Source organism: Onychomys torridus, chromosome 8 (assembly GCF_903995425.1).
Source record: "Onychomys torridus chromosome 8, mOncTor1.1, whole genome shotgun sequence".
Lineage (NCBI taxonomy): Eukaryota > Metazoa > Chordata > Mammalia > Rodentia > Cricetidae > Onychomys > Onychomys torridus.
Genome location: NC_050450.1, coordinates 65,586,307 through 65,609,181, shown reverse-complemented (window position 1 = coordinate 65,609,181; position 22,875 = coordinate 65,586,307). Strand labels below are relative to the sequence as shown.

Here is a 22,875-nt window from a genome sequence, read left to right as displayed (position 1 = left end):
ATGATTAGAAAAAGCACAGGGACAAATAGCCAAACTAGTGGAAACACATGAACTGTGAACCAATAGCTGAGGAGCCCCCATGGAACTGGACCCAGTCCTCTGGATAAGTGAGGCAGCTGATTAGCTTGAACTGTTTAGGGGCCCTCAGGCAGTGGGACTGGGACCTGTCTGGCTTTTTGGAACCTAGGGCCTATGCTTAGACACTTTGCTCAGCCTTGGTGTAGGGAGGAGGGGCCTGGATCTGCCTCAACTGAATCTACCAGGCTGGGCTGACTCCCCTGGGGAGATCTTGCCTTGGAGGAGGTGGGAATGGGTGGTAGATTGGGGGGGGGAGCCTGGGGGGTAGGAGGAGGGAGGACAGGGGAATCTGTGGCTGATATGTAAAAGTAAATTAATTATAAAATAAAAATATTAAAAAAAGAAATATTCAAAGGCTCTGATAAGTTTTTCTGAACTCATTGACCCCTTTCTTTGTAAGTAATTATACTCTTGAATTTGGTGCTTATCTTTCTTTTCATATTTTGTATTATGTATATGATAATCTTTAATGTAAAACTCATTAAGGAAATTATTGCTCATAAAGTATCTTTTTTTTTTTTTTTTTTAAAGTTTTTCAAGACAAGGTTTCTCTGTGTAGCTTTTGTGCCTGTCCTGGATCTTGCTCTGTAGACCAGGTTGGCCTTGAACTCACAGAGATCTGCCTGGCTCTGCCTCCCGAGTGCTGGGACTAAAGGCGTGTGCGCCACCACTGCCCAGCCTAAATAATTTTTTAAAAGTTTTCTTTAGGTTGACATATAAAATACATATAAAAATACAAACTAAAGCATCTTTCTTGCTTAAAAACTTCTAATCCAGAAGGGGCCAACAAGATGGCTCACTGGGTAAAAGTTATTGTTGCCCACCTTGTGATCTGAGTTTATTTCCCAGGACTCCCATGTTTGAAGGAGAAAACTGACTACTGAAAATTGTTCTCTTATCTCCACATGCATGCTGTGGCACTCTTATGCCCTCTCAACATGCTACAATTACACAATAAAGAAATACATATATTTAAAAAACCAAAACCCCCTTGTAGTTCATGGATGGATAGGTAGATAGATATGTAAACAATTCAATATAGCAAAATGTCAATTGTAGAGACTTGAGGTTGTATTTGGGTGTTTGCTGTATAATTAATCTAATTTGTTTGCATGTTTAAAAAATTTCAAACAATATGCTAGGTAAGTGAACTGGAAATAAGTACTAGACATCTACAATCCCACTGCTAGGGAGGCCAAGGCAGGAAGATAATCATGAGTTCAAGCTACCCTGTGCTGCAGAGTGGGGCTCTCTCTCAAAGCAAACAAAAATACTACGGGAAAAACCACTCTATTTCCTATTTTGTCTAAAAGTCTTAGTGAGAAAGGGTATTAGCTGGTTTCAGATATTTAAGGAACTAGTATGCTGCTGGAAAACAATAATTAGGTTTGATAGTTTAATTACTGTTTGAGCTCTTGCCTTATGTTATTTAATAAACAAAAAGAGAAAAACCTAGTTCCTTCAAGATTTATCTTCCCAGCTTTTTCTTGGAAAGCAGTTATTCCATCTTTTATTTTACTAGCCTTTTTTTGAAAATTCATGATAATGATAAAACCCAATATTGAAAAATAGCTTATGGTTCATGATAATCCCTGATAAGAGCTTCATTTACTGCTTGTGTAGTACAAAGTGAGTTTGTTTGTTTGTTTGTTTGTTTGTTTGTTTACCAATAACGAATGCCTTGGGCCTTGTTCTTTTTTCTTTTTCTTTTGATAGGGTTTCCCTGTGGAGCTGTCAAACTACCTCACTCTGTAGCCAAGGCTGGCCCCCACTCACAGAGATCTGCCTGCCTCTGTCTCCTGAGTGCTGGGATTAAAGGCAACTGGCTTTGGCCATGTTATCGTCAGCTTGTACCACGGCACTCAACTGTAATAACTTAGAAGGATTAATAAGGGATGATAAAACTGCAAAATAGGAATTATAAATAAATCATTTGTGCAACACTATTCTACTATTTTAAAATATTTTCACATTTGTTTACTATTTACACCTTAAGTAGAAGCCAAAGGTGCATTTCTGTTTTAGTTGCATCTTAAAGGTACCACATCACCTGGAATTACATTATTTATTATTTGTTTATAAAATACTTTACCCTTAAGCAATCTAATTGAATAGTAATTACATTTTGCAATTGGAATTTTCATAGATAAAGTAACACATTTAGAGAAAACCAAGGTTGAAGCTGTTACAGCACCCAGGCTTTCAAAAAGTTGTTGCAGGTTATGGTGGCATATGCTTGCAATCCCAGCATTTAAGAAGCAGAATCAAGAGGACCACTGTGAATTTGAGATCAACCTGTTTTCAAGAAAAGTTCCAGGCCACTCAGAGCTACACAGCAAAAATAAAAATAAAAATAAAACAAAAACAAAAAACAAAAACCTCTAAAATAAAACAAACAAACAGAAAGAATACTTTCAAAGAAAGAGATTATGCTGGGTTAAAAATAGTGATTTCACAGGGCGGTGATGGCAAGTGCCTTTAATCCCAGCACTTGGAAGGTAGAGGCAGGAGGATCTCTGTGAGTTCCAGGCCAGCCTGGACTACAGAGTGAGTTCCAGGAAAGGCACAAAGCTACACAGGGAGATCCTGTTTGGAAAAACCAAAAATAAATAAAATAAATAAAAAAATAAATAAATAGTAATTTTACCATGGGAAATGAGAGCTATTATTGCCTCAACACAATTTTTATAAGATTTATTTTTATTATTTTAAATTATGTATAGCTGTGTGCCTGCATGTGGGTATGTACACATAAATGCAGGTATGTGCTGAAGCTAGAGGCATTGGATTCTCTAGAGTTATGGAAAGTTGTGAGCCTCCTGTTACGGGTAATGGGAACCAAACTCTGGTCCACTGGGAGAGCAGCAAGTGCTCTTAATTGCTGAGCCATTTCTTCTCAACACAATTCTCTCTCTCTTTGGTTTTTGGTGAGACAGGGTTTCTCTATGTAGCCCTGGCTGTCCTGGAACTTGCTCTGTAGACCAGGCTGGCCTTGAATTCACTTAGATCCTCCTGCCTCTGCCTCCTGAGTGTTGGGACGAAAGGCATGTGCCACCACTACCTGGCTTTTGCTTTTTGAAACAGGGTTTTACTATGTAGCCCTGGCTGGCCTGGGACACCGTATGTAAACCAGGCTGGTTTCAAACTCACAGAGTTCCACCTGTCTCTGCTTCCTGAGTGCTGGGATCAAAGAAGTGCACCTGGCAAAAATTAATTCTTTTAAGAAGACACTTCATTTCTTAGGGAAAAAAAAAGCAAAAGCATACAGGTATTTTATATTTGTGCTAGACAAGCTTTCTTTGTAAAATACAATCCCTGCTTAAAGGAACCTTCAGGGCTAGGAGAAAATAGCTCAGCAGTTAAGAACATGTACTGCTCTTACAGAGACCTAAGTTTGGTTCCCAGCCTAGAACTCCCTATATCTCCAGTTGCAGGGGATCTGATATGCATGCATGTGTACACACACACACACACACACACACACACACACACACACACACTTTACTCTGTTTTTTTTTCCAGACTATATAAAGGCACCTGATTTTTCTTCACCATTGAAGTTTCATATTGATAATGGATTATCATGGATGTATTAGTTACTCTTCTGTTTCTGTGATAAAACCCACGATCAACTTATAGAAGGAAGGGTTTATTTGGCTTAATAGTTTCAGAGGGATAAGATGGAAAGTACCAGTGGCAGCAAGCAGCAGACATTGGGGTTGCAGCAGAAGCTGAGGGCTCATATCTTGAACTGCAATCTGGAAGTAGAAATTGCCCTGAGAATGGAGGAGGCTTTTAAACCTCAACACTGGTCTCCAGTGATATATCTCCTCCAGCAAGGCCACACCTCCTAATCCCACCAAAAGAGTGCCACCAAGGACTAAATATTTAAAGCTCTGAAAGTGTGGAGGGCATTCTCATGAAAACCACCACAATGGGCAACAGTGTCAGAATGATAGGTATATACACACACGCTAAGCTCTTATCGCCACAAGAATTCAAAATTTAAAAACAGACAATCAGAAACAAAAGGTAATCATGTTTTCCTAAAGACCTCTTCGCTTTTTTAACCTAAAGGAAGGACAGCTTTAGACTGACAAACTAAAGCATTAATCATACCTATATCTATATATGTATATGTAATGCTGCTTATATTTTCATACAGACATGAGAGAACTTACAAAACAATCCTATAGTAACAAAAAGGGATATCTAGAACATAGAATTTGAATTTATTACATTGAACCTTCAAAACAGGGCTTTCAAAGATTCTTTCAAACATGAATTTGTATTCAGACATATATATATATATATATATATATATACTTTCATACTTTACATATAGGTAAACAAGATTGTATCAAATGAGTGCCAACTCTGATAGGTATTGTGTTATGGTAGAGCATATATAGTTATGTATAAAATACAGCTTATAATAAAGCAGGAGAGAAAGATGAGGCAAATGAAGAAACAGCCCACCCAAAACTCCATAAACAGCTTAATTCTTATACATTTGTACTTGCAGGATGTTGCTCCTTTTCTTATCATTACTCCATGATGCCTGGTTAAAACACTGTTTTAGGCCACTTTATAAAAAGTGTTAAAGTTCATGATGGCATATGCCTAAAATTACAGCATTTAGGAGATAGAGACAGGAGGCTTATGATTCAAGTGAGGTTGTTGGAAGATTTGTAAACTATGTAATGCAAAGATTTTTTTTTTTTGTAAACATCAATGGTTTTGGAAGAATTCCTTTTATAATTACAAAAAGAAATAATAGCTGGGTGGTGATGGCACATGCCTTTCATCCCAGCATTCGGAAGGTAGAGACAGGCAGATCTCTGTGCGTTTGAGGCCAGCCTGGTCTACATAGTGAGTTCTAGGACAGCCAGGGCTATACGGAGAAATCCTGCCTCAGAACAAAACAAACAAAAAACAAAACAAGAAAGAAAAGAAAAGAAAAATAATACAGGGCAAGTGAAATGGCTTAGCAGGTAAAGTACTTGTTGCTCAAGGCTGACAACCTGAGGTCCATCCCTGAAACCCACACAAGAAGTGGAAGGAAAGAGAGTTCACAAAGTGCTCCTCTGACGTCTTCATGTGCACTATGGTATGTGCACACTCACACCCACATTACATATACAATAACATTTATTTTTATTATTTTATTTGTGTGTGTGTGTGTGTGTGTGTGTGTGTGTGTTTAAATGAATGCCACATGAGGGTGCCTGAGGAGGCCAGAAGGAATCAGATCCCTTGGAGCTGGAGTTATAGGTGGTTGTTTGCTGGATGTGAATGTTGGGAACTGAACTTGGGTGTTCTGGAAGAGTAGTATGTACTCTGTAACTTTTAAGATATCTCTCCAGTCCCCATAATCTGCTTAAAAAAAAAAAAAAAAAAAAGGAATGGCTGGGCTTGGTAGTACACACCTTTAATTTCAGCAGTAGGCAGAGGCAGGTGGATCTCTGTGAGTTCCAGGTCAGGTCAGCCTGGTCTACATAGAGTTTTTGAGTATAGCCAGGGCTACATAGAGAGACCTAGTCTCAAAATAACTAATACATAAATAAAATTTAAGAAGGAATAATGCTAGTAACTATTGACTGAAATATTATAAGAATAAATACTTGGACTTTATGTCTCTCCTTATAAAGTATTTTTATTATGTTTTTGAGGCAAGGTTCTCAAAGAAGCTTAAAACCTATTTTGCCAAAGTTTGAAAATAGATGAGAAGTTATGGAATTTGCCTTCTAAGTGTCCAAATTCAAGGACATAATTATGAGTAGGACAGAGACTGTCCCTGACCTCACACAATTTTAATAAGACCAAGTAGAATGTATACCAATAGTACTGGAAGTGCTGTGAAAGGGAAGCAGAGGGTCTGGGAGAGTATGAGGTAAGAATTTTTGCACTGATAGGCAAGGGCTGTTATAAACACAAACAGGTTACAAACACTTATGTGTTTCAAAGAGTTTCTAAATGTCCTGACCTTTGTTTGGTATATCAAATGAACAGTTGTTTTAGGGCTGGATTAGGTTATTAGTAACAGGTCCTTTTTTTCTCTCTTTCCATATGGCTGCTTAGCTGGAGCAAATTCTCAGTGAAAATTTAACTCTAAAACAGTCTGGCAGTTATGTTTATTAATATGTTCCTCTGCCTCAGGACTGTGGAATAGTAGTAACAGATCAAATGTATGAATCTTTTCCTAATAAATATCCACTGAGTGAATGAGTCACCATCAGTTCTTTTAAGCAAAGCTTTCCAAAAGACATCCAATGGCTGTCATTTTTGGTAATAACCTAGATTAAAACAGATTTGACCTACTGATCCAGAAATAAGTTTTCATTTCTAATGTAATGTTAGAGTTGTACTAAATATTTACTGCTTGAGAATCTGAAGTGTCACAATTTGTTCTCTTGCTTTTTCTTTGTAAATGGTCTTAGCATCTGATGAAATAAGAGGTTCAGTCACAGCACAAAGTTACAGGAACGGGGACGCCAGTTTATGAAAGTGGAAAATAATTCAGGCATGTTGTAAAAGTATCATCAACTTACATCTCCAACTTGATGTTAGGTGCTTATTATTTATTAAACTTCCCTATATTTATTTTAACCCACAGAATCTCTATTAGGATAGATGTGCAGATGGTGTCCTCATTTCAAATGAAGACCATGTAAATTACATGGCTGATGTTAGATAGAACTATAATCTGGTCTTTTCATTGGTCTTTCATTTACACTACTGGTCATGCAGACTTTCTGTGATGACTTCTTTGTATGCATAAAAACCCCAACACTTGTAGGTTTGGAATCTTATCTAATTAGATAGTGAGCTGGCTAATTTTATGTCAACTTGACACAGGCTAGTCATCGGAAAAGAGGGAACTCCAATGGAGAAAATGCCTCCATAAGATTGGGCTGTAGGCAAGACTGTACAGCATTTTTTCTTAATTAGTGATTGATGTGGGAAGGCCCAGCCCATGTAGGTGGGGTTGTCCCTGGGCTGGTCCTGGGCTCCATAAGAAAGCAGGCTGAGCAAGACATGGGGAGCAAGCCAGTAAGCAACACCCATCTATGGCCTCTGCATCAGCTCCTGTCTTAAGGTTTTCACCCGTTTGAGTTCCTGTCCTGACTTCCTTCAGTGGTGGACTAGGAATATAGGAGTGTAAACCAAATAGATCATTTCTTCTCCAACTTGCTTTTCATCATTTTGCTATTCTTGGATGTCACCTTGACTACATCTGGAATGAACTACAATCCAGAAATGGAGGGCACATCTGTGAGGGCATACATTCTGCTTGTTTTGGAGTGGGTGAATCCTCTTTTAGTACAGACCTCTGAGGTAGGAAGACTCATACTTTTGATCCAGATCTTGAGATGGGAAGATATATGCCTTTGATCCTGATCTTAAGGCTGGAAGACACAGGTCTTTAATTCAAACCTTGAGGTAGGAAGGCACACCTTTAATCTGGGCCACGCCTTCTGCTGGAAGCCTCTATAAGGACAATGGCAGAAGGAAGGTTTCCTTCTTTGTCTGCTGGCCCTCCCCTTGCTAGCACACATCCATTCCTTCACTGGCATTGGAGCCTACTTCTTTGGGATTCCAGCATGTTCAAAAGACCAGCTGAGACACCCAGCCTTGTGAGACTGGGCAACTGCTGGATTCTTGGACTTTCCATTACAGCTAGCCATTGTTGGATTAGCTGGACTGCAGCCTGATTGTTTTTACTTCTACTAGGAGATCTATCTGTCTATCCATCCCTCCCTCCCTACCAATTGACCCACCATCTCTCCTGTTAGAAGCACAAAAAATATCTGGCTTCTCCATGAGAAGTTAGCATCATCACTGTCTCCTAACACAGAGGAAAAGTGGAGAAGGCATCTCAAGTGAACAGGAAGAAGTCCCTTGTACTGTATTTGTAATGTTTTCTTAATTAGATTATTTCAAAATTAAAAAAATTAGAAGATTAGGATTAAACTGCCAGCTCATATTTACAATAGGTTTTCCTTTGTCTTATTTTTGTGGATTATTCCTTTACACTGTGTGAATATATGTTGCTATGGTTGGTTTAAGAAACAAGTTGACTGACCAATAGCTGAACAGGATAAATTTAGGCAGGAGAGCCAAATTGAGAGTGTTGGGGGAAAGAAGGGCAGAGTAGGGAGTTGCCAGCAGGGAGAAATTTTTATTTGTTTTATAATTTTATTAGGCTGAAACACATGAAACAACCATTTATAGGTCAAATGGCTGAAAGTTATTATTGTAGATGGTTTGGTTTTATAGTTATTTTCCTGATATTCTCCAGAGTTTATAAATGTGCAAAATGATATTGGCTTTCAATTTTATCTCCTTTCACTAAAAAGTTGATAATATACAAACTAATTTTCTGTGGTAACATTATATATTTATATCTATCCTATGAGAAAGACAAAATCTTGTCAGAATTTAAATATCACAAAATGAGAAAGTGTGGGCACGAATACATTGTTTCTTAATTATCATAAAAATTTATGACAAAGTTTACCATCTTAGCTCTTTTGAAGTATACATTCATTGGCACTCAATATACTCACACTGTATCCATGCAGCTCTTCCCACTCTTCCTACCGTCCACTTCAGAATTCTTTTCATTTCCCAAAACTAACTATTTCACATTCAATAATAATAACTTCCCAGTGTATCCCCCACCTCCAACTTCTAATAACCATTATTCTCCTTTCTGACTTTATTAATTTGATTGCTCTAAGGACTTTAAGTGAGTGGAATAACATAGAAATTACCTCTTGGTGACTATTACTTTCAGTATAATGTCTTCAAGGTTTATTCACATTGAGGCATGTCAGAATTTCCTCCTCTTTTCATAAACACTATGGAACTGGAGATAGTATGTTAAGAGAATAAGGCAGGCACCAAAAGACAAATACTGTATTTTCTTACATATATGGAAGCTAAAGAGTTGACCTCATAGAAATAAAGAGTAGAATAATAGTCATTAGAAGTTAGCAAGAGTAGTGGGAAGGGAAGGCATAAAAAAGAGAATATTTTCACTTTAGAGACTACACAGACTCTGAACAGAACATTGCAGATGTGTGGATGGAAAAGATTCTTCTGATAAGGCCCTCCATAGACTAAGGACCATTAGTAACAGTAAAGAAGAGACAGCACAGGCTCTAGTGTTTGTTGGAAGGTAGAACTTGTAAGGGATGAACCTGGATATTTAGCTAATTTCTGTGAGGAGTGGAGGAAGCTCTGAATGAATCTGTAAGGAGATGCCAAAGTCCTGAGTTAATGAGAAGTGTTGACATGAGCACACCATGTCAAGGACCTCAGCGACTCCAATAAAGACAAAGCCTTCCCCTGGGAGGCTCAAAGAGATGGCAAAGCCTTCCCCTGGGAGGCTCAAAGAGATGGCAAAGCCTTCCCCTGGCGGTCTGAGTGCAAATGTTGGCAGTGTGAACAGGATTTATCAAGCACAGTTCACTCCTCCAGGATGACTGCACCATGAGACTGCTCCCCAACAGAGACCTCCTACTGACGTTAGCTAACCTGCCCACTTGTTCAGCTGTATCCAATAAACCCAGCTCCTTCAGTCAGACGCATGAAATAAACATTCTGAGTTTCCAGACTGCTGCTGCAGTTGCTACCCTACATCAGAGAGGGTACAGCCCATTTGATCCCTCCTAGCTTTTCTCTATGTGTGTCTATCCTTTCTTCATTTCTTCATCGCCTTAATTAGGTCAATCCCTGAAGTTGTGAAAACTGTAGCAGATTTCTAAGCAAAATATTGAAGGTGTGGTTTAGGTCTTCTTCACTGCTCATAGTAAAATGCAAAAAGGAACTCTAACTTAACGATTAACTTTTTCTTAAAAAGATATTTTAATTATGTATAATATGTACATATATATCTATGTGTTGGCATGTGCTATGTGCAGGGACCATGGAGTCCAGAAAAGAGCACTGGACTGGAGCTGGAGTTACAGGTGGTTGTGAGCTACCTGATATAGATGCTGGGGACTGACTCCTATAACACTACAGGCTATTGCTATTGCTCTTGGTGGCCTCATAGAAGTTGAAGGTAAGTCCCACACACATGACTCAAAGGAATCGAGCTGGATGTAAGAAAAAATCCTGCTCCCTGAGGACTAGCTTTCATAGTACTGGAAGTTGCTGAGTGAGCTGCCAAGAAAAGAAAGCAATTAGGAGTCCTATCCAGCTATGATACTATGAACCACAACAATAATTAGCACATTAAGATATTCCTAAGAATGTAACAATGGCACTTGTGTTTGGGTGGTAACCATAGCTGTCTAATAGGACTTAAGGCCCAGTAGGGAATCTCGCTTGGTACTGGAAACAGCCAGCCAACTGCCCATGGCTAGTGAGGGTCTAGATCTTAGAGGAGAATTACTACTGCCACTGTCTTTTCTTTCCTTTTTTTTTTTTTTGAGCTGAGGATCGAACCCAGGGCCTTGTGCTTGCTAGGCAAGAGCTCTACCACTGAGCTAAATCCCCAACCCTACTGCCACTTTCTTAAACCAGTACAATTCCTAACTGCATTCTGAATAACTATCCTTATGTCCAAAGAGAAGTGCAGCTCTCACCCCTCATAAAGCAGCTTCTTTTTGAAGCAGACAGAGACAATTCCAGAAAGCTACAACTGGTCAAAATACAGAGATTAAGACCATGGAGTATCCAGCCTCAACTGATACATCTACAGCACAATCCCTACACCTAAGGCTCAGGGATCATCTCAGAAGGAGGTAGAAAGACTATAAGAGCCAGAGGACCAGAAAGTTGCCTGTGAGATTGTGTCTTCTATATATGACAGGGAAGCTACACCCATGAAATATCAACAATATGGCTGCCTAAAGAAGACTTGAACAATGGTACTATCAGTTGACACGACAACCTAGTTGGGGGAAACCACACTGGGCCTCACCGCTAGATGAAGAGCTATGGGAAATTAATGACTGCTGAGAGAGGGCAAATTAGTCTTCCCCAGAGATGAGGCACCTGATTAGTTATTCAATACTAAGTGGTTGGCCCTAAAAGCATATACATACAAGCAACACTAAATGGATACAGCAGGATACACACACACACACACACACACACACACACACACACACACACACACCAATAATAAAGAAAAAGAGGCCATGAATTTCAGAGAGAGAGGGGGGGGGAGAGGTTTGTGGAAGGGAAGGAAGGGAAGGGAGAAAATAATGTAAATACAGTACACATATATGAAATTTAAAAAAATAAATTCAAAACACTCTGGGAGACAGACATAAGTTCAAGGCCAGCCTGGTATATAAAGCAAGTTTTAGGTCAGCCAGGGCTACATAGTGAGACCTTGTATCAAAAAACAAACAAACCAATAAATTAATAAAAAAAGAGAAAGACCTAGGTAGGTCTGGTGGTGCATGCCTTTAGTACCAGCACCCAGGAGGCAGAGACATGTAGATCTATGAGTTCTAGGTCAGATAGGGCTACACAGTAAGAGCTGTGTGGAAAAAAGAAAGACAGATAAACAGATAGGTAGATCTAATGGAATTTGTCTTGCTGTTCTAGATATTCCTGGGACTTGTTACTCCTAACTTCCTTCTGATTGTCCTTTTAGAAACGTGTCTCTCTACACTCTGCCTGCTACCACTGTATTTTCAAAGTATGTAAATCTTGTTTTAGAAAATCACTGATGGAAGTAAGTTTGAATTCAAAATGAATCATACTTCTTTCCCACTCACATCTGATTTTGATGTTAGATACTCTTTTAATTTCAAATTGTGTTATATATGTGTGTGTCTGTGTGGGAGAATGTGTACATGAGTGCAGTTGTCCTTGGGATCCAGAACATGGCATTATATCTCCCTGTAGCTGGAATTGTTGGCACTTGTCATCTACTTGATGTGGGTGCTGGGAACTAAACTACAGTCCTTAGAAGAGCAATAAATACTCTTAATCACAGAACCATCTCTCCTGCCCTGATTTTGATGTTAAGTGGATGTGGAATCTGCAGGCCTCTGGGATTTTAAGCAAGTACTCTACTACTGAGCTACATCTACAAAATAAATTTACAGCACTCTGTGGGGCAGAGGCAGGCAGATCTCTGTGAATTTAAGGCTAGCCTGGTCAACAAATGGGCCAGCTAAGTCTACACAGTGAGACCCTGTCTCAAAAAAATTTTAATAATTAAAAAAAGAAATATCTAGCCAGACATGGCAGCGCATGCCTTTAATCCCAGTATCTGGGAGGCAGAACAGGTGAATCTATATGAGTTCCAGGACAATCAGGTCTATACCGTAAGACCTAGTCAAAAAGAAAAGGGTGAGTTCCCATCTGGGAATATAGGTGTGTGCCACCATACCCAGTTTATATGGTGCTGGTAATCAAACCCAAAGCTTTGTGCATGCTAGGCAATCACTGTACCAAATGAGTACCAACTGAGCCTGACCATGGCTTTTATAGGCATCTAGTTTTGTATACTCACATGGAAAGACTTCATTTAACTAATGGCTTCCTTTCTTCTTTTTTGTTTTTCAAGACAGGGTTTCTCCTTGTAACCCTGACTGTCCCAGAACTCACTCTGTAGACCAGGCTGGCCTTAAACTCACAGATATCCACCTACCTCTTAAAGCTGTATGCCACCATTGCTCAGCTACTCATTGCTTTCTTAACGCATGCATTTGGTTGAAATAGATTATTAATGCATTAAAAAATAATTGGTGGCAGGAAAGATGAAGCAGTGGTTAAGAGCACTTGTTGCTTTTGCAAAGGACTAGGGTTCAGCTCCCAGCATCCATATGGTGGTTTATAACCACATGTAACTCCAGTTTCAATGGACCAAATGCCTTCTTCTTACCTCCACAGGATACTTCTGACTTCTGTGGGGTACCAGTCACACACTTGGTACACCTACATACATGCACAAAAATTTTAAACACATAAAACAAAATAAATCTTAAAAATTAAAATTAAAAGAAAGTTTGGAACTGGCTTTTATTCTACTAGCTAGGGAATGTACTATTTAGTTTCCTGCTACAAACCACTTTGGAGTCTACAGACTGATGAATTGAGGTATGTTAAGTGAAAACACTCGAGGCTGGTTTATTTTATGGTAATTGACAGAGAATGAGAGAGTGATCTTCAGTAGCCAAAGGCACAAAACTTAACCTTTACAAGGAGCACTTAATTGTAAGGAAGGATGTTTCTTTGCATTGAGTCAGATGAAGACTTTTAAAAACAGACTGGCAACAACACTGAAGACAAGAAATTAGAACGGCAAATTATTTTTAAATGGGGGCTACTAGGTTTTTCTTTAATTTCCTATTTGTGCAACTATCCTTTTCATGTAAACTGAGGTTTGTGGTCATATTAAAAATTATTACTAGTAACTTTAAAACAGGTCTTTATGGTTTTTCATGGCTTGACAGTTCAGTATTGTAAATATAATATTAGAGTTTTACTGTTTTGTAATTATGTAATTCTTTTGGAAGAAAAATTACTTAGTGAATTCCAAGACAATATGTAAAGCTTGAGTAATCTCACGTTAATACCCAGAGATCTTTAGATCTTTAGATTGGATCTACAAGGATATAAAAGAATGCTTTGGATTCTTTTTAAAATTCTAATGAGAGTAATGTTTACAATGCTTCTGGTAAAATGTCTACTGAATTTCTTTCTATCTCTTAGCCTTATGTAAAATGAGATTTTACTGCCAAATCTTCCCTAAGAAAGTGAGACATCAAGCTTTAACCCAAAATTTATGATAGTCACGACAGGAAAAATGTTGCCAATAACTCAGTTACTAAAGAAAAGGAACTACACTTTTATTTTAAGTTATAGTATATTAGCAGCACCAAACACCTGAAAAGTTTTATTTCCATTTATTTTAGCATACGCTAATTGCACAAGACAATTGGTTTCATTATTATAGCCATACATGTCCACAAACAACTTTATGTAATCACATTCCTTCCTTTCGTCCCTGCTCCACCCTCTGGTCTGTTCCCTTCCTCTTCTCAAACCCTCTTCCTTCTACTTCTACACTGTAGTTTTAAAATCTAGAGTCCACACATGCAGAACACAAGACAGTCTTTCTGCATCTAGCTTTTTTGGCTTAACATGAAGATTTCCAGTTCATGCATTTTTTCTAAAAGTCACATAATTTTATTCTTTATGGCTGGATAAAACTCCCTTTAGCTGGTAGGTGTCTTTATAATAAGCATGCTCATTATATCCATTGTATATATCACTCAGAATGCCTCATCATTTGGTTGACTTTAGAGGATATAAACAAGTAAATAGCTGGAACTTTCTAGACAGAGTTTCCCTATGTGGCATGGGCTAACCTCAAACTAGCTATTTAGCCAAGCATGCCTTGAACCTCTACTTCCTGAGAGCTTCAATTATATATGTAGACCACCAATGCCTGGTTTATGCAGTTTCAGGGAATCAAACCCAGGATTCTGAGCATGCTAGGCAAGTACTCTATCAACTGAGTCACATCTCCAGTTCTCAAGAGACTTGGTGAAAACTGAGCCCAAACTAGCCTTCCATATCACTGAAAAACAGTCAGCCATTTGAAATCTTTCTGAATTAGTAACTGGATTCTTTTTTGTTTGTTTTGTTTTGTTTTTGTTTTTTGAGACAGGGTTTCTCTCCTGGCTCTCACTCTGTAGACCAGGCTGGCCTTGAACTCACAGAGATCTGCCTGGTTCTGCCTCCTAAATGCTGGGATTAAAGGCGTGCACCACTGCCGCCTGGCAGTAACTGGATTCTTTTTTTCTTTTTTCTTTTTTTTTTTTTTGGAGCTGAGGATCAAACCCAGGGCCTTGTGCTTGCTAGGCAAGCACTCTACCACTGAGCTAAATCCCCAACCCATAACTCTAACTGGATTCTTAAAGCAGTTCCATTTATTTATTTAAAAATAATTTTTAGCTAGTTTTAAAAAATAATTTTTTAAACTAAAATTTTTTAAATTGTGCATGGGTTTTTCTGCATGTATGTCTGTGCACCATGTGAGTTGCTGGTGCTTTCAGAAGCCAGAAGAGGTGTTCAATTCCCTGGGACTGGAGTTACAGATGTGAGCCATCATGTGGGTTCTGGGAATTGAATCTGGGTCCTCTGCAAAGGCAGTCAGTAATATTAACCACTAAGTCATCTCTCATGCTCCTATCTAGATTAAAAAAAAAAGTGTGTGTGTGTGTGTGTGTGTGTGTGTGTGTGTGAGAGAGAGAGAGAGAGAGAGAGAGAGAGAGAGAGAGAGAGAGAGAGAGAGAGAGAGAGAGAGAGGCGACACATGTGTATGGGTGCCCACAGAGACCAGAAAAAGGCTTTAGATGCCTGGAACTGAAATTACAGGTAGTTGTGAGCTGCCCCATGGGTGTTAGAAATTGAACTTGGGTCCTCAGGAAGAGAAACAAGCACTCTTAACTTCTAAGCCATCTCTTCAGTTCTGTTTGTTTGCTTTTGAGACAGAGTCTGGCTACATAGCCTATGCTGGCCTCAAACCCATTATCCTGTTTCAGCCTACTGAGTGCTGAGATCAAAGCAGCAGCAGGTTTTTGTTTGTTTGTTTGTTTTTTTAAGTATCAATGGAGCACCTTGTACAACCAGGACAAACGAATTCATCAAGATTCAAGAAGATTTGGATGAAATGAACAAACATACCTTCTGGGCTGTGACCGGCACTCCTCCTCCCCACTGTCGGCCTCCTGCAGAAGCAGAAATGGACAAAAATTAAAGTGGTCTCATAACGAATGGAATTCAACTAAGCCTTTTGTGCAGCGATAGGTCATTCATGTTGATCTGTATTTAAACTAAATTTCCTTCATAAAAGATAGTTGCAGTAATTGAAGAGACTGATAACACTAAAATTTATTTCTGGAAGAAATATCAGCAATAGTTTATAAACAAATTTCACTGAAAACAAAGTGCTAACCATTAAAATAATTACCTCTGAACACCAACCAAATATGTTCTGTCCTGTCACACTACTTTAAAATTAGTACTCATCACATTACCACCAACAAACATTATCAAAATGAACTATGATCTGACCCACAAAGGACAACCTAAACAATGAGCAAACCTTCTGAGTGCTTATGGAAAATCACCAGTGTCATCAACATGATGGCTACCCAATTACTGAGCACTTACAATGTTCCAGGAATTATGTATGATATCTTCAGTACATTATCTTTTGTTGTTGTTTTGGTTTGGTTTTGATTTTTGAGACAGGGTTTCTCTGTGTAGCCTTGGCTGTCCTGGAACTCACTTTTAGACCAGGCTGGCCTCAAACTCAGCAATCTGCCTACTGAGTGCCGGGATTAAAGGTGTACATCACCATGCCTGGCCTTACTGACTTCTTAAAGGGGTGGAGAACACTAAGGAATCAAGGCCTTCTAGATATAGCAGTGCTGGTTCACATTTGAACTCACAGAGAGTGTGGCAGCATGCACAGGGCCTGCTGGAGTCTACATCAGATGGGGTCCTAGAGCTCAACAGAGAGACAGATACATGCCTCAATCCCTAAACCCAGACACTATCTCCAGTTGATAGGCACGTGGAACTAAAAAGTAAATTTTCTCTAAAGGAGTCTCACTGGGAAAAACAAACCACTCTTACTGGTAGTAAACATGCCTAACAGTTGATGATCAATACAAAACAAACTCAACTGCATCATTGGGGGTGTTTTGTCTTGTAATGTAGTTAGGGTGTTCTCTCTCTCTCTCTCTCTTTCTCTCTCTCCTTTGGGTATGTATTATAGCTTATTGTGTGTGTGAAAGTGTTTCATACGCCTTTTCTTTGGCTCTTTTTGTTTGATTACTTTGTCATATTCCAATTTGTTTGTGTTTGATCTATTTTATTTCATTAGTATTCCTTAGACAATTGCTTGTTTTCTCACAGGGCACAGGAAGGGTGTGAATTCAAATGGGAGGGAAGTGGGGAGAAACTGGGAGGAGTAGGGGGAGAGGAAACTGTAATCAGAAAATTTTGTGTGGAAAAAAAACTACTTTCAATAAAAGAAAAATTCAAAGGGCTGATGAGAGTATATCCATCATGGATTAAAACATGTAACAGGATATAGGAATGTAATAGGAAACATGGAATCAGGGCTGGTGAGATGGTTTAGTAGGTAAAATGCCTTCCCCTTAAGCCTGACAGCATGAGATGGAAGAAGGGGAGAACTGACTCCAGAAAGTTGTCGCCTAATTTCCAAATGTGTGCTGTGGCATGCATCTGAAAGAACACACATCCACATAATAAATAAATACGCTGCATAATAGTAAAACTGTAGTATTTCTAGTGGCACATAAAATAATTGGATCTTAACTTATGAAAACTTAATAAGTGTCTTATCAATTAAGAAAGCAAAATTCACAAAAGGGAACTAAGTTGTTCAAGGAAACTCATACGGTGATGCTATAATTAAAACCACAAGCATATTCCCTTCTGCCCAATTGGAAACTATTATTTACCTATGCCTGGCCTACATTAGGGGTTAGTTATGTTACTATAATATACAGACCTTCACAGAGACAAAGATATTGGTGAAGGGAAAGTGAGAAAAGATGATAGAGATAATGACATGTGAGGATTTTCTGTACATTTGCTCCTTGATTTTAATATTTGTTCTGCCATCACTTTTGCCCAATTTGTGAGACACAGGAGCAGTAAGGAAAATAATCGTAACTAATACGTGTACTGTTTGCCAGTGAGGCACCTGTATTCTGTGGTTTATGCAGCCATCCCCATTCACCTCTTCGTCCTACCCATTCTTGGGTGTCCATGGCTGACTCTCTCTTTCTTTTAAGCTTTTCTTCTTCCCTCATGCATCACACCCACAGTTCTACTCTCCCCACTCCTCCCAGTCCCTGTCCCTACCTTCTCTCCCCTCCAGATCAACTCCTCTTCTGTTTCCCTCCATTTACTTTGACTGTTTAATGGCTTCACATTTTATTACAATGTATGCATTCGTTTGCTTTTTAAGAAAGTGGGGTTCAGGCTGGGCACTTGCTCTTTAAAAACTAAACATCATTTTAACCAGATTCATGTTACTTATTACATATAGTTTCACCTCATGGATTTTTACTGAGGAATTCACACATTTCATTTAAGTAATTATGTCAAATTTATTAATTCTTCTTAGGTTGGCTTATTTACAATTTTTTGACAACATAACATTGCTATCCACACTCTTCTACTTTCTTCTAGTCTACATGCAGAAGAGTCAACAGAATTTATATCAACAAGTGAAGCTATTTGGTTATAAGATAAAGATTTAACTTTAGAAAAGAACACCAAAATATTTTTCAAAGTGGTCATGCTGACTTATGTTTCTACTAAGAAGTAGGATCTTAATGAGTTGAACTAAGTCCAAGCTAACAGTAGAATTATTGGTTTTTGCTGATCTTCAATTTCTGCCAGTCTGTTAGATCTTATTATAGTGTTACTTTGCTTTGCCTTGATATTAATTAAAAAGGTTATATTCATACATATGTTTATGGGCTGCTACTATTTCCATATCTTTTCCTTCCTTCCTTCCTTCCTTCCTTCCTTCCTTCCTTCCTTCCTTCCTTCCTTCCTTCCTTCCTTCCTTTTTTTTTCCTTTGTATTTTTGAGACAGGGTTTCTCTGTGTAGCTTTGCACCTTTCCTGGATCTCGCTCTGTAGACCAGGCTGGCCTCGAACTCACAAAGATCCGCCTGCCTCTGCCTCCCGAGTGCTGGGATTAAAGGCATGTGCCACCACCATCCAGCTCAGCATTTGTCTTTTTACTTCCTGACTAGACAAATGTAAGCAGCTGTTGTTAAGTTCCTGCTACTTCAGAGCCACCACACCTTCCCCACCACGATGGACTGTACCCCTTAAAAACGGTTGCTTCCTGGTAGGTATCTGATCACAGCAATGAGAAAAGAAGTAACGAACACAGTCTGGAAAAAGTATAAGCACTCAAGACTCATTTGCAGAGATGCAGGCTGTGAAAGACAATGAGTTAGGCAGAGTGGAAACAACAGTTTCCCCCATTCCTTCAACTTTCCACATGCTCTAACATTGTGTGCTCATTTATCAGTCTCCGGACTCGTCTGTGCTCTTCCATCACGGCACTACCATTAGTTCCAAAGTGCACATCTCCTCTTAAAAAGACTACTTGTGGGTATTTTTTCCTGACATCCCCCATGCCCCCACTACACACTATTAGTTTATTGCCAAAGGCAGAGATTCAGTTCCTTGGATTTTTTTAATTTTTAAAAATTTATTATTATGGAGGCACATGTGTTTCATAGCTTGGGTATGGAGGTCAGAGGACAACTTTGTGAAGTCAGTTATTTCCTTCTACCTTTATGAGTGTTGCTAAAATTCCTTCCTTTGAGGAGACTGTTTATGTCAGTTTTAAACAGGCCTTGAAAGAATAATACTCAACTTCATATGGAAAAAACAAAAACAAAAACAAAAAATACAAGGATAACTAAAACAATCCTGTACAACCAAAGAACTCCCAGAGATATCACCATCCCTTATTTTAAGCTGTACTACAGAGCTATAGTAATAAAAACAGCATGGTATTAGTATAAAAGCAGATAGGTTGATCAATGGGATTGAATCAAAGATCCAGCTGTAAATCCACACACCCATGGACACCTGATTTTTGATAAGAAAGTCAGAAATATACAATAAAAAAAGAAAGCATCTTCAACAAATGGTGGTGGTCCAACCGGATGCTTGCATGTAGAAGAATGCAAACAGATTCATATCTATTCCACTTCACAAAACTCAAGTGCAAGTGGATCAAAGAACTCAACATAAAACCAGATACACTGAACCTGATAGAAGAGAAAGTGGGGAATAGTCTTGAATGAATTGGTACAGGAGATAACTTCCTGAACAGAACACCAACAGCACAGGCACTAAGATTGACAATAAATGGGCCCTCATAAAATAGGAAAGCTTGGCAAAGAACACCATCAATAGGACAAAATGGCAGTCTACAGAATGGGAAAAGATTTCCACCAACTCCACATCTGACATAAGACTAATATCCCAAATATATAAAGAACTCAAGAAACTAGATTATCAACAAACCAAATAATTCAATTAAAAAATGGGGTACAGCTCTAAACAGAGAATTCTAAACATAGGAATCTCAAATGGCCAAGAAAAACTTGAAGAAATGTTCAATATACTTAGCCATCAGGGAAATGCTGTGGGATGTCTTTCTGTATGCCCTGATATGTGTTGCTTCCACTGGCTAATAAATAAAACTATTTTGGTCTATGGCAAGGCAGCTTAGAGGCAGGCAAGAAATCCAAGCAGAAATATGGAGAAAAGAAGGGTGGAGTCAGGGGAGACTTGAGCTGGCCGCCCAAGGAGAAACAAGATGCCAGAAGACTGGTAATACCATGGCCACATGGCAAAACATGATGAATAGAAATGGGCTTATTTAAGATGAAAGAGCTAGCCAGCAAGAGGCCTGTCATAGGCCATACAGTTGGTAATTAATATAAGCCTCTGAGTGATTATTTTATAAACAGCTGTGGGATCTCAGGGCTGGGTGGGACATAGGAAAATTCCCAGCTACATTTTGGCACCCAATGTGGGGCAAGAGTTTCCAACTAAAACCTGAGAGAATAAGAGACTCTAAAATGGAGCCCCAAACAGCTTCCTACTTCAGGTCTCATGCAGGACCACAGTACACAGATGCACCCCCTGGCCATGGTGGGCTTCAGCAGCAACATTGCAGATTCCCATGGTCTCTGACTGGCTAGGCCATGATACAAAGTGGCTTCTCCCAGCCGCTGCCTGTTGGCTTGAGAGCACAGCCATAGGCTTGAAAACACAGACATAGATTTTATACTGCTCCCCAGAATTGGGGAGGTAAGCATGACTCATGGTACCTGCACCATGTTGAAAAGTAGAATGGGGCGGAGCTAGCACCCAGGGCTGCTGCTGCTTTTGTCCTAGCCACACAGCTTAACAGTTCAAAATTTCTGTGTGTGATGAATGGTTGCCCCTCTGCACATTCAAAACCAAACAGGCAGGTTAATGTCTGGCACAGTAGGGAACTTCCAGATCCTGTTTCTGCCTAGTCAAAATGATTGATTGTGCCATATAAGTTAAATATTTTGAATATCTTTTCCTGAACCAATAGCCACATTTTTTTTTGCTCTCTAAACTTTATTTATTTTGGTTTTGATGTGAGAGATTTAGCCCAGGGCCTCACACATGCTAAGCACATGCTCTATCATTAAGCTAAATCCCCTTCTGTTCACTAAAGCTTTGATTTAAAATTTAACTCTGATCTTTAATTAATTAATTAATTAATTAATTAATTAATTATACATCCTGGCTGCTGTTTCCCCTCCCTCCTCTCCTCCCAGTCCCTTCTCACTCCACACACAATACCCTACCCCTGTTCACACTTCCCAATTTCCTCCTCCTCCATTTCTGTTTAGGAAAGGGCAGTTCTTCCAACAAAACATGGCATAGTAAGTTGCAGGAAGACTAAGCATGTATTCAGTCTGGGCAAGGTGACCCAGTATGAGGAGCAGGGTTCAGTCAAGCCCTGGCTGGGCAAGTGCCTGTGTGCTCCTGCTGTCTCTATCGTCTGGTCTCTTGGCTGTAGCTAGTTCTCAGCCTACTAGCCACACTCCAATTGCTGAAGCTGATTCTGATTTGAGTGCTGCTAATTCTTTGCTACACAATTTACCATGCCTCCATAAGGATTTAAATTATAAAAGGAACTGAAAACAGAACTTTCTTTTAGTATTAAATATGCTAGTTTTTATGAATATGAAGAATTAGATTAGAATTAAAATTAAATAAAGTTATAAATTAAAACATTATTTAGAAAGAGGAACACATGCATAGGGATGTTACTTTTTTTTTTTTAAAACCAGTTATTTCTAAACTGACAGCATGACTTTTTCAAACTTAATGAAGTTTTCTTTGTTTGTTTGTTTGTTTGTTTCTTTCTTTCTTTCTTTCTTTAGTCTCTCCCTCCCTCCCTTCCTTCCTTCTTTCTTTTTTTTCGAGACAGGGTTTCTCTGTGTAGTTTTTGGTGCCTGTCCTTGAGCTCGCTCTGTAGACCAGGCTGGCCTCAAACTCACAGAAATCCACCTGGCTTAGCCTCCCAGTGCTGGGAGGAAAGGCGTGTGCCACCACCACCTAGGCAAATGCCTATATCTTAATATGTTAATTTATTTCTGGCTCAGGGCCATTAACTGTGTTTGTTTACTCCCTAGTTTGAAATCAACTTCATAGCCGGGTTATTATTATTATTATTATTATTAATATTTTGACCCGCCCCTTGAAATCTCTCCCCTTGGGGCTGCCCTGTGTCCTGACATAAAAGCCTCATTTTAAGGAAAAACTCCTCTTTCTCTCTCTCCATTCCCACGAGGTGTGTACACCTCCACTCTCTCTCTCTCCTCTCTTCCCTGTCTCCCGCTTTCTCTCTGTCTCTTCACCTCTCTGTTATACTAAACTCTCCACATGGATGCTCACCCAGGCGTGGACGACTTGCCCCGCCCCGCCGCCCCCTGCATCTGCCCAGCCTGTTTCCTGGCCAGTGGGGCTCCCTACTCATGCAAATTCATAGCAGTTACTATATTTGAAAAGTTAATCCAAACATTGAAATATTCTATTCAATGTTAAAATTTATTATTATTTTTTGTGTGTGCATGCACGCTCGTGCATATGCCAGGGCATGTGTGTGGAGGTCAGAAAACAATTTTGTGGAGTTGGTTCTCTCCAGCCACCTTTCCCTGGATTCTAGGGTATCAAATTCCTGTCACCA

At 39.2% G+C, this 22,875-nt stretch overlaps 1 protein-coding gene across 1 annotated transcript in view; it reads right to left on the bottom strand.

Moving 5' to 3' along the window:
• Ssh2 (slingshot protein phosphatase 2) overlaps window positions 1-22,875 on the bottom strand; it is a 241,219-nt gene that overhangs the window by 126,270 nt on the left and 92,074 nt on the right. Inside the window, exon 2 of the mRNA XM_036195374.1 lies at window positions 15,748-15,791. Within this exon, the coding sequence (XP_036051267.1) occupies window positions 15,748-15,791 (44 nt within the window). The remainder of the gene's footprint in view (window positions 1-15,747; window positions 15,792-22,875) is intronic.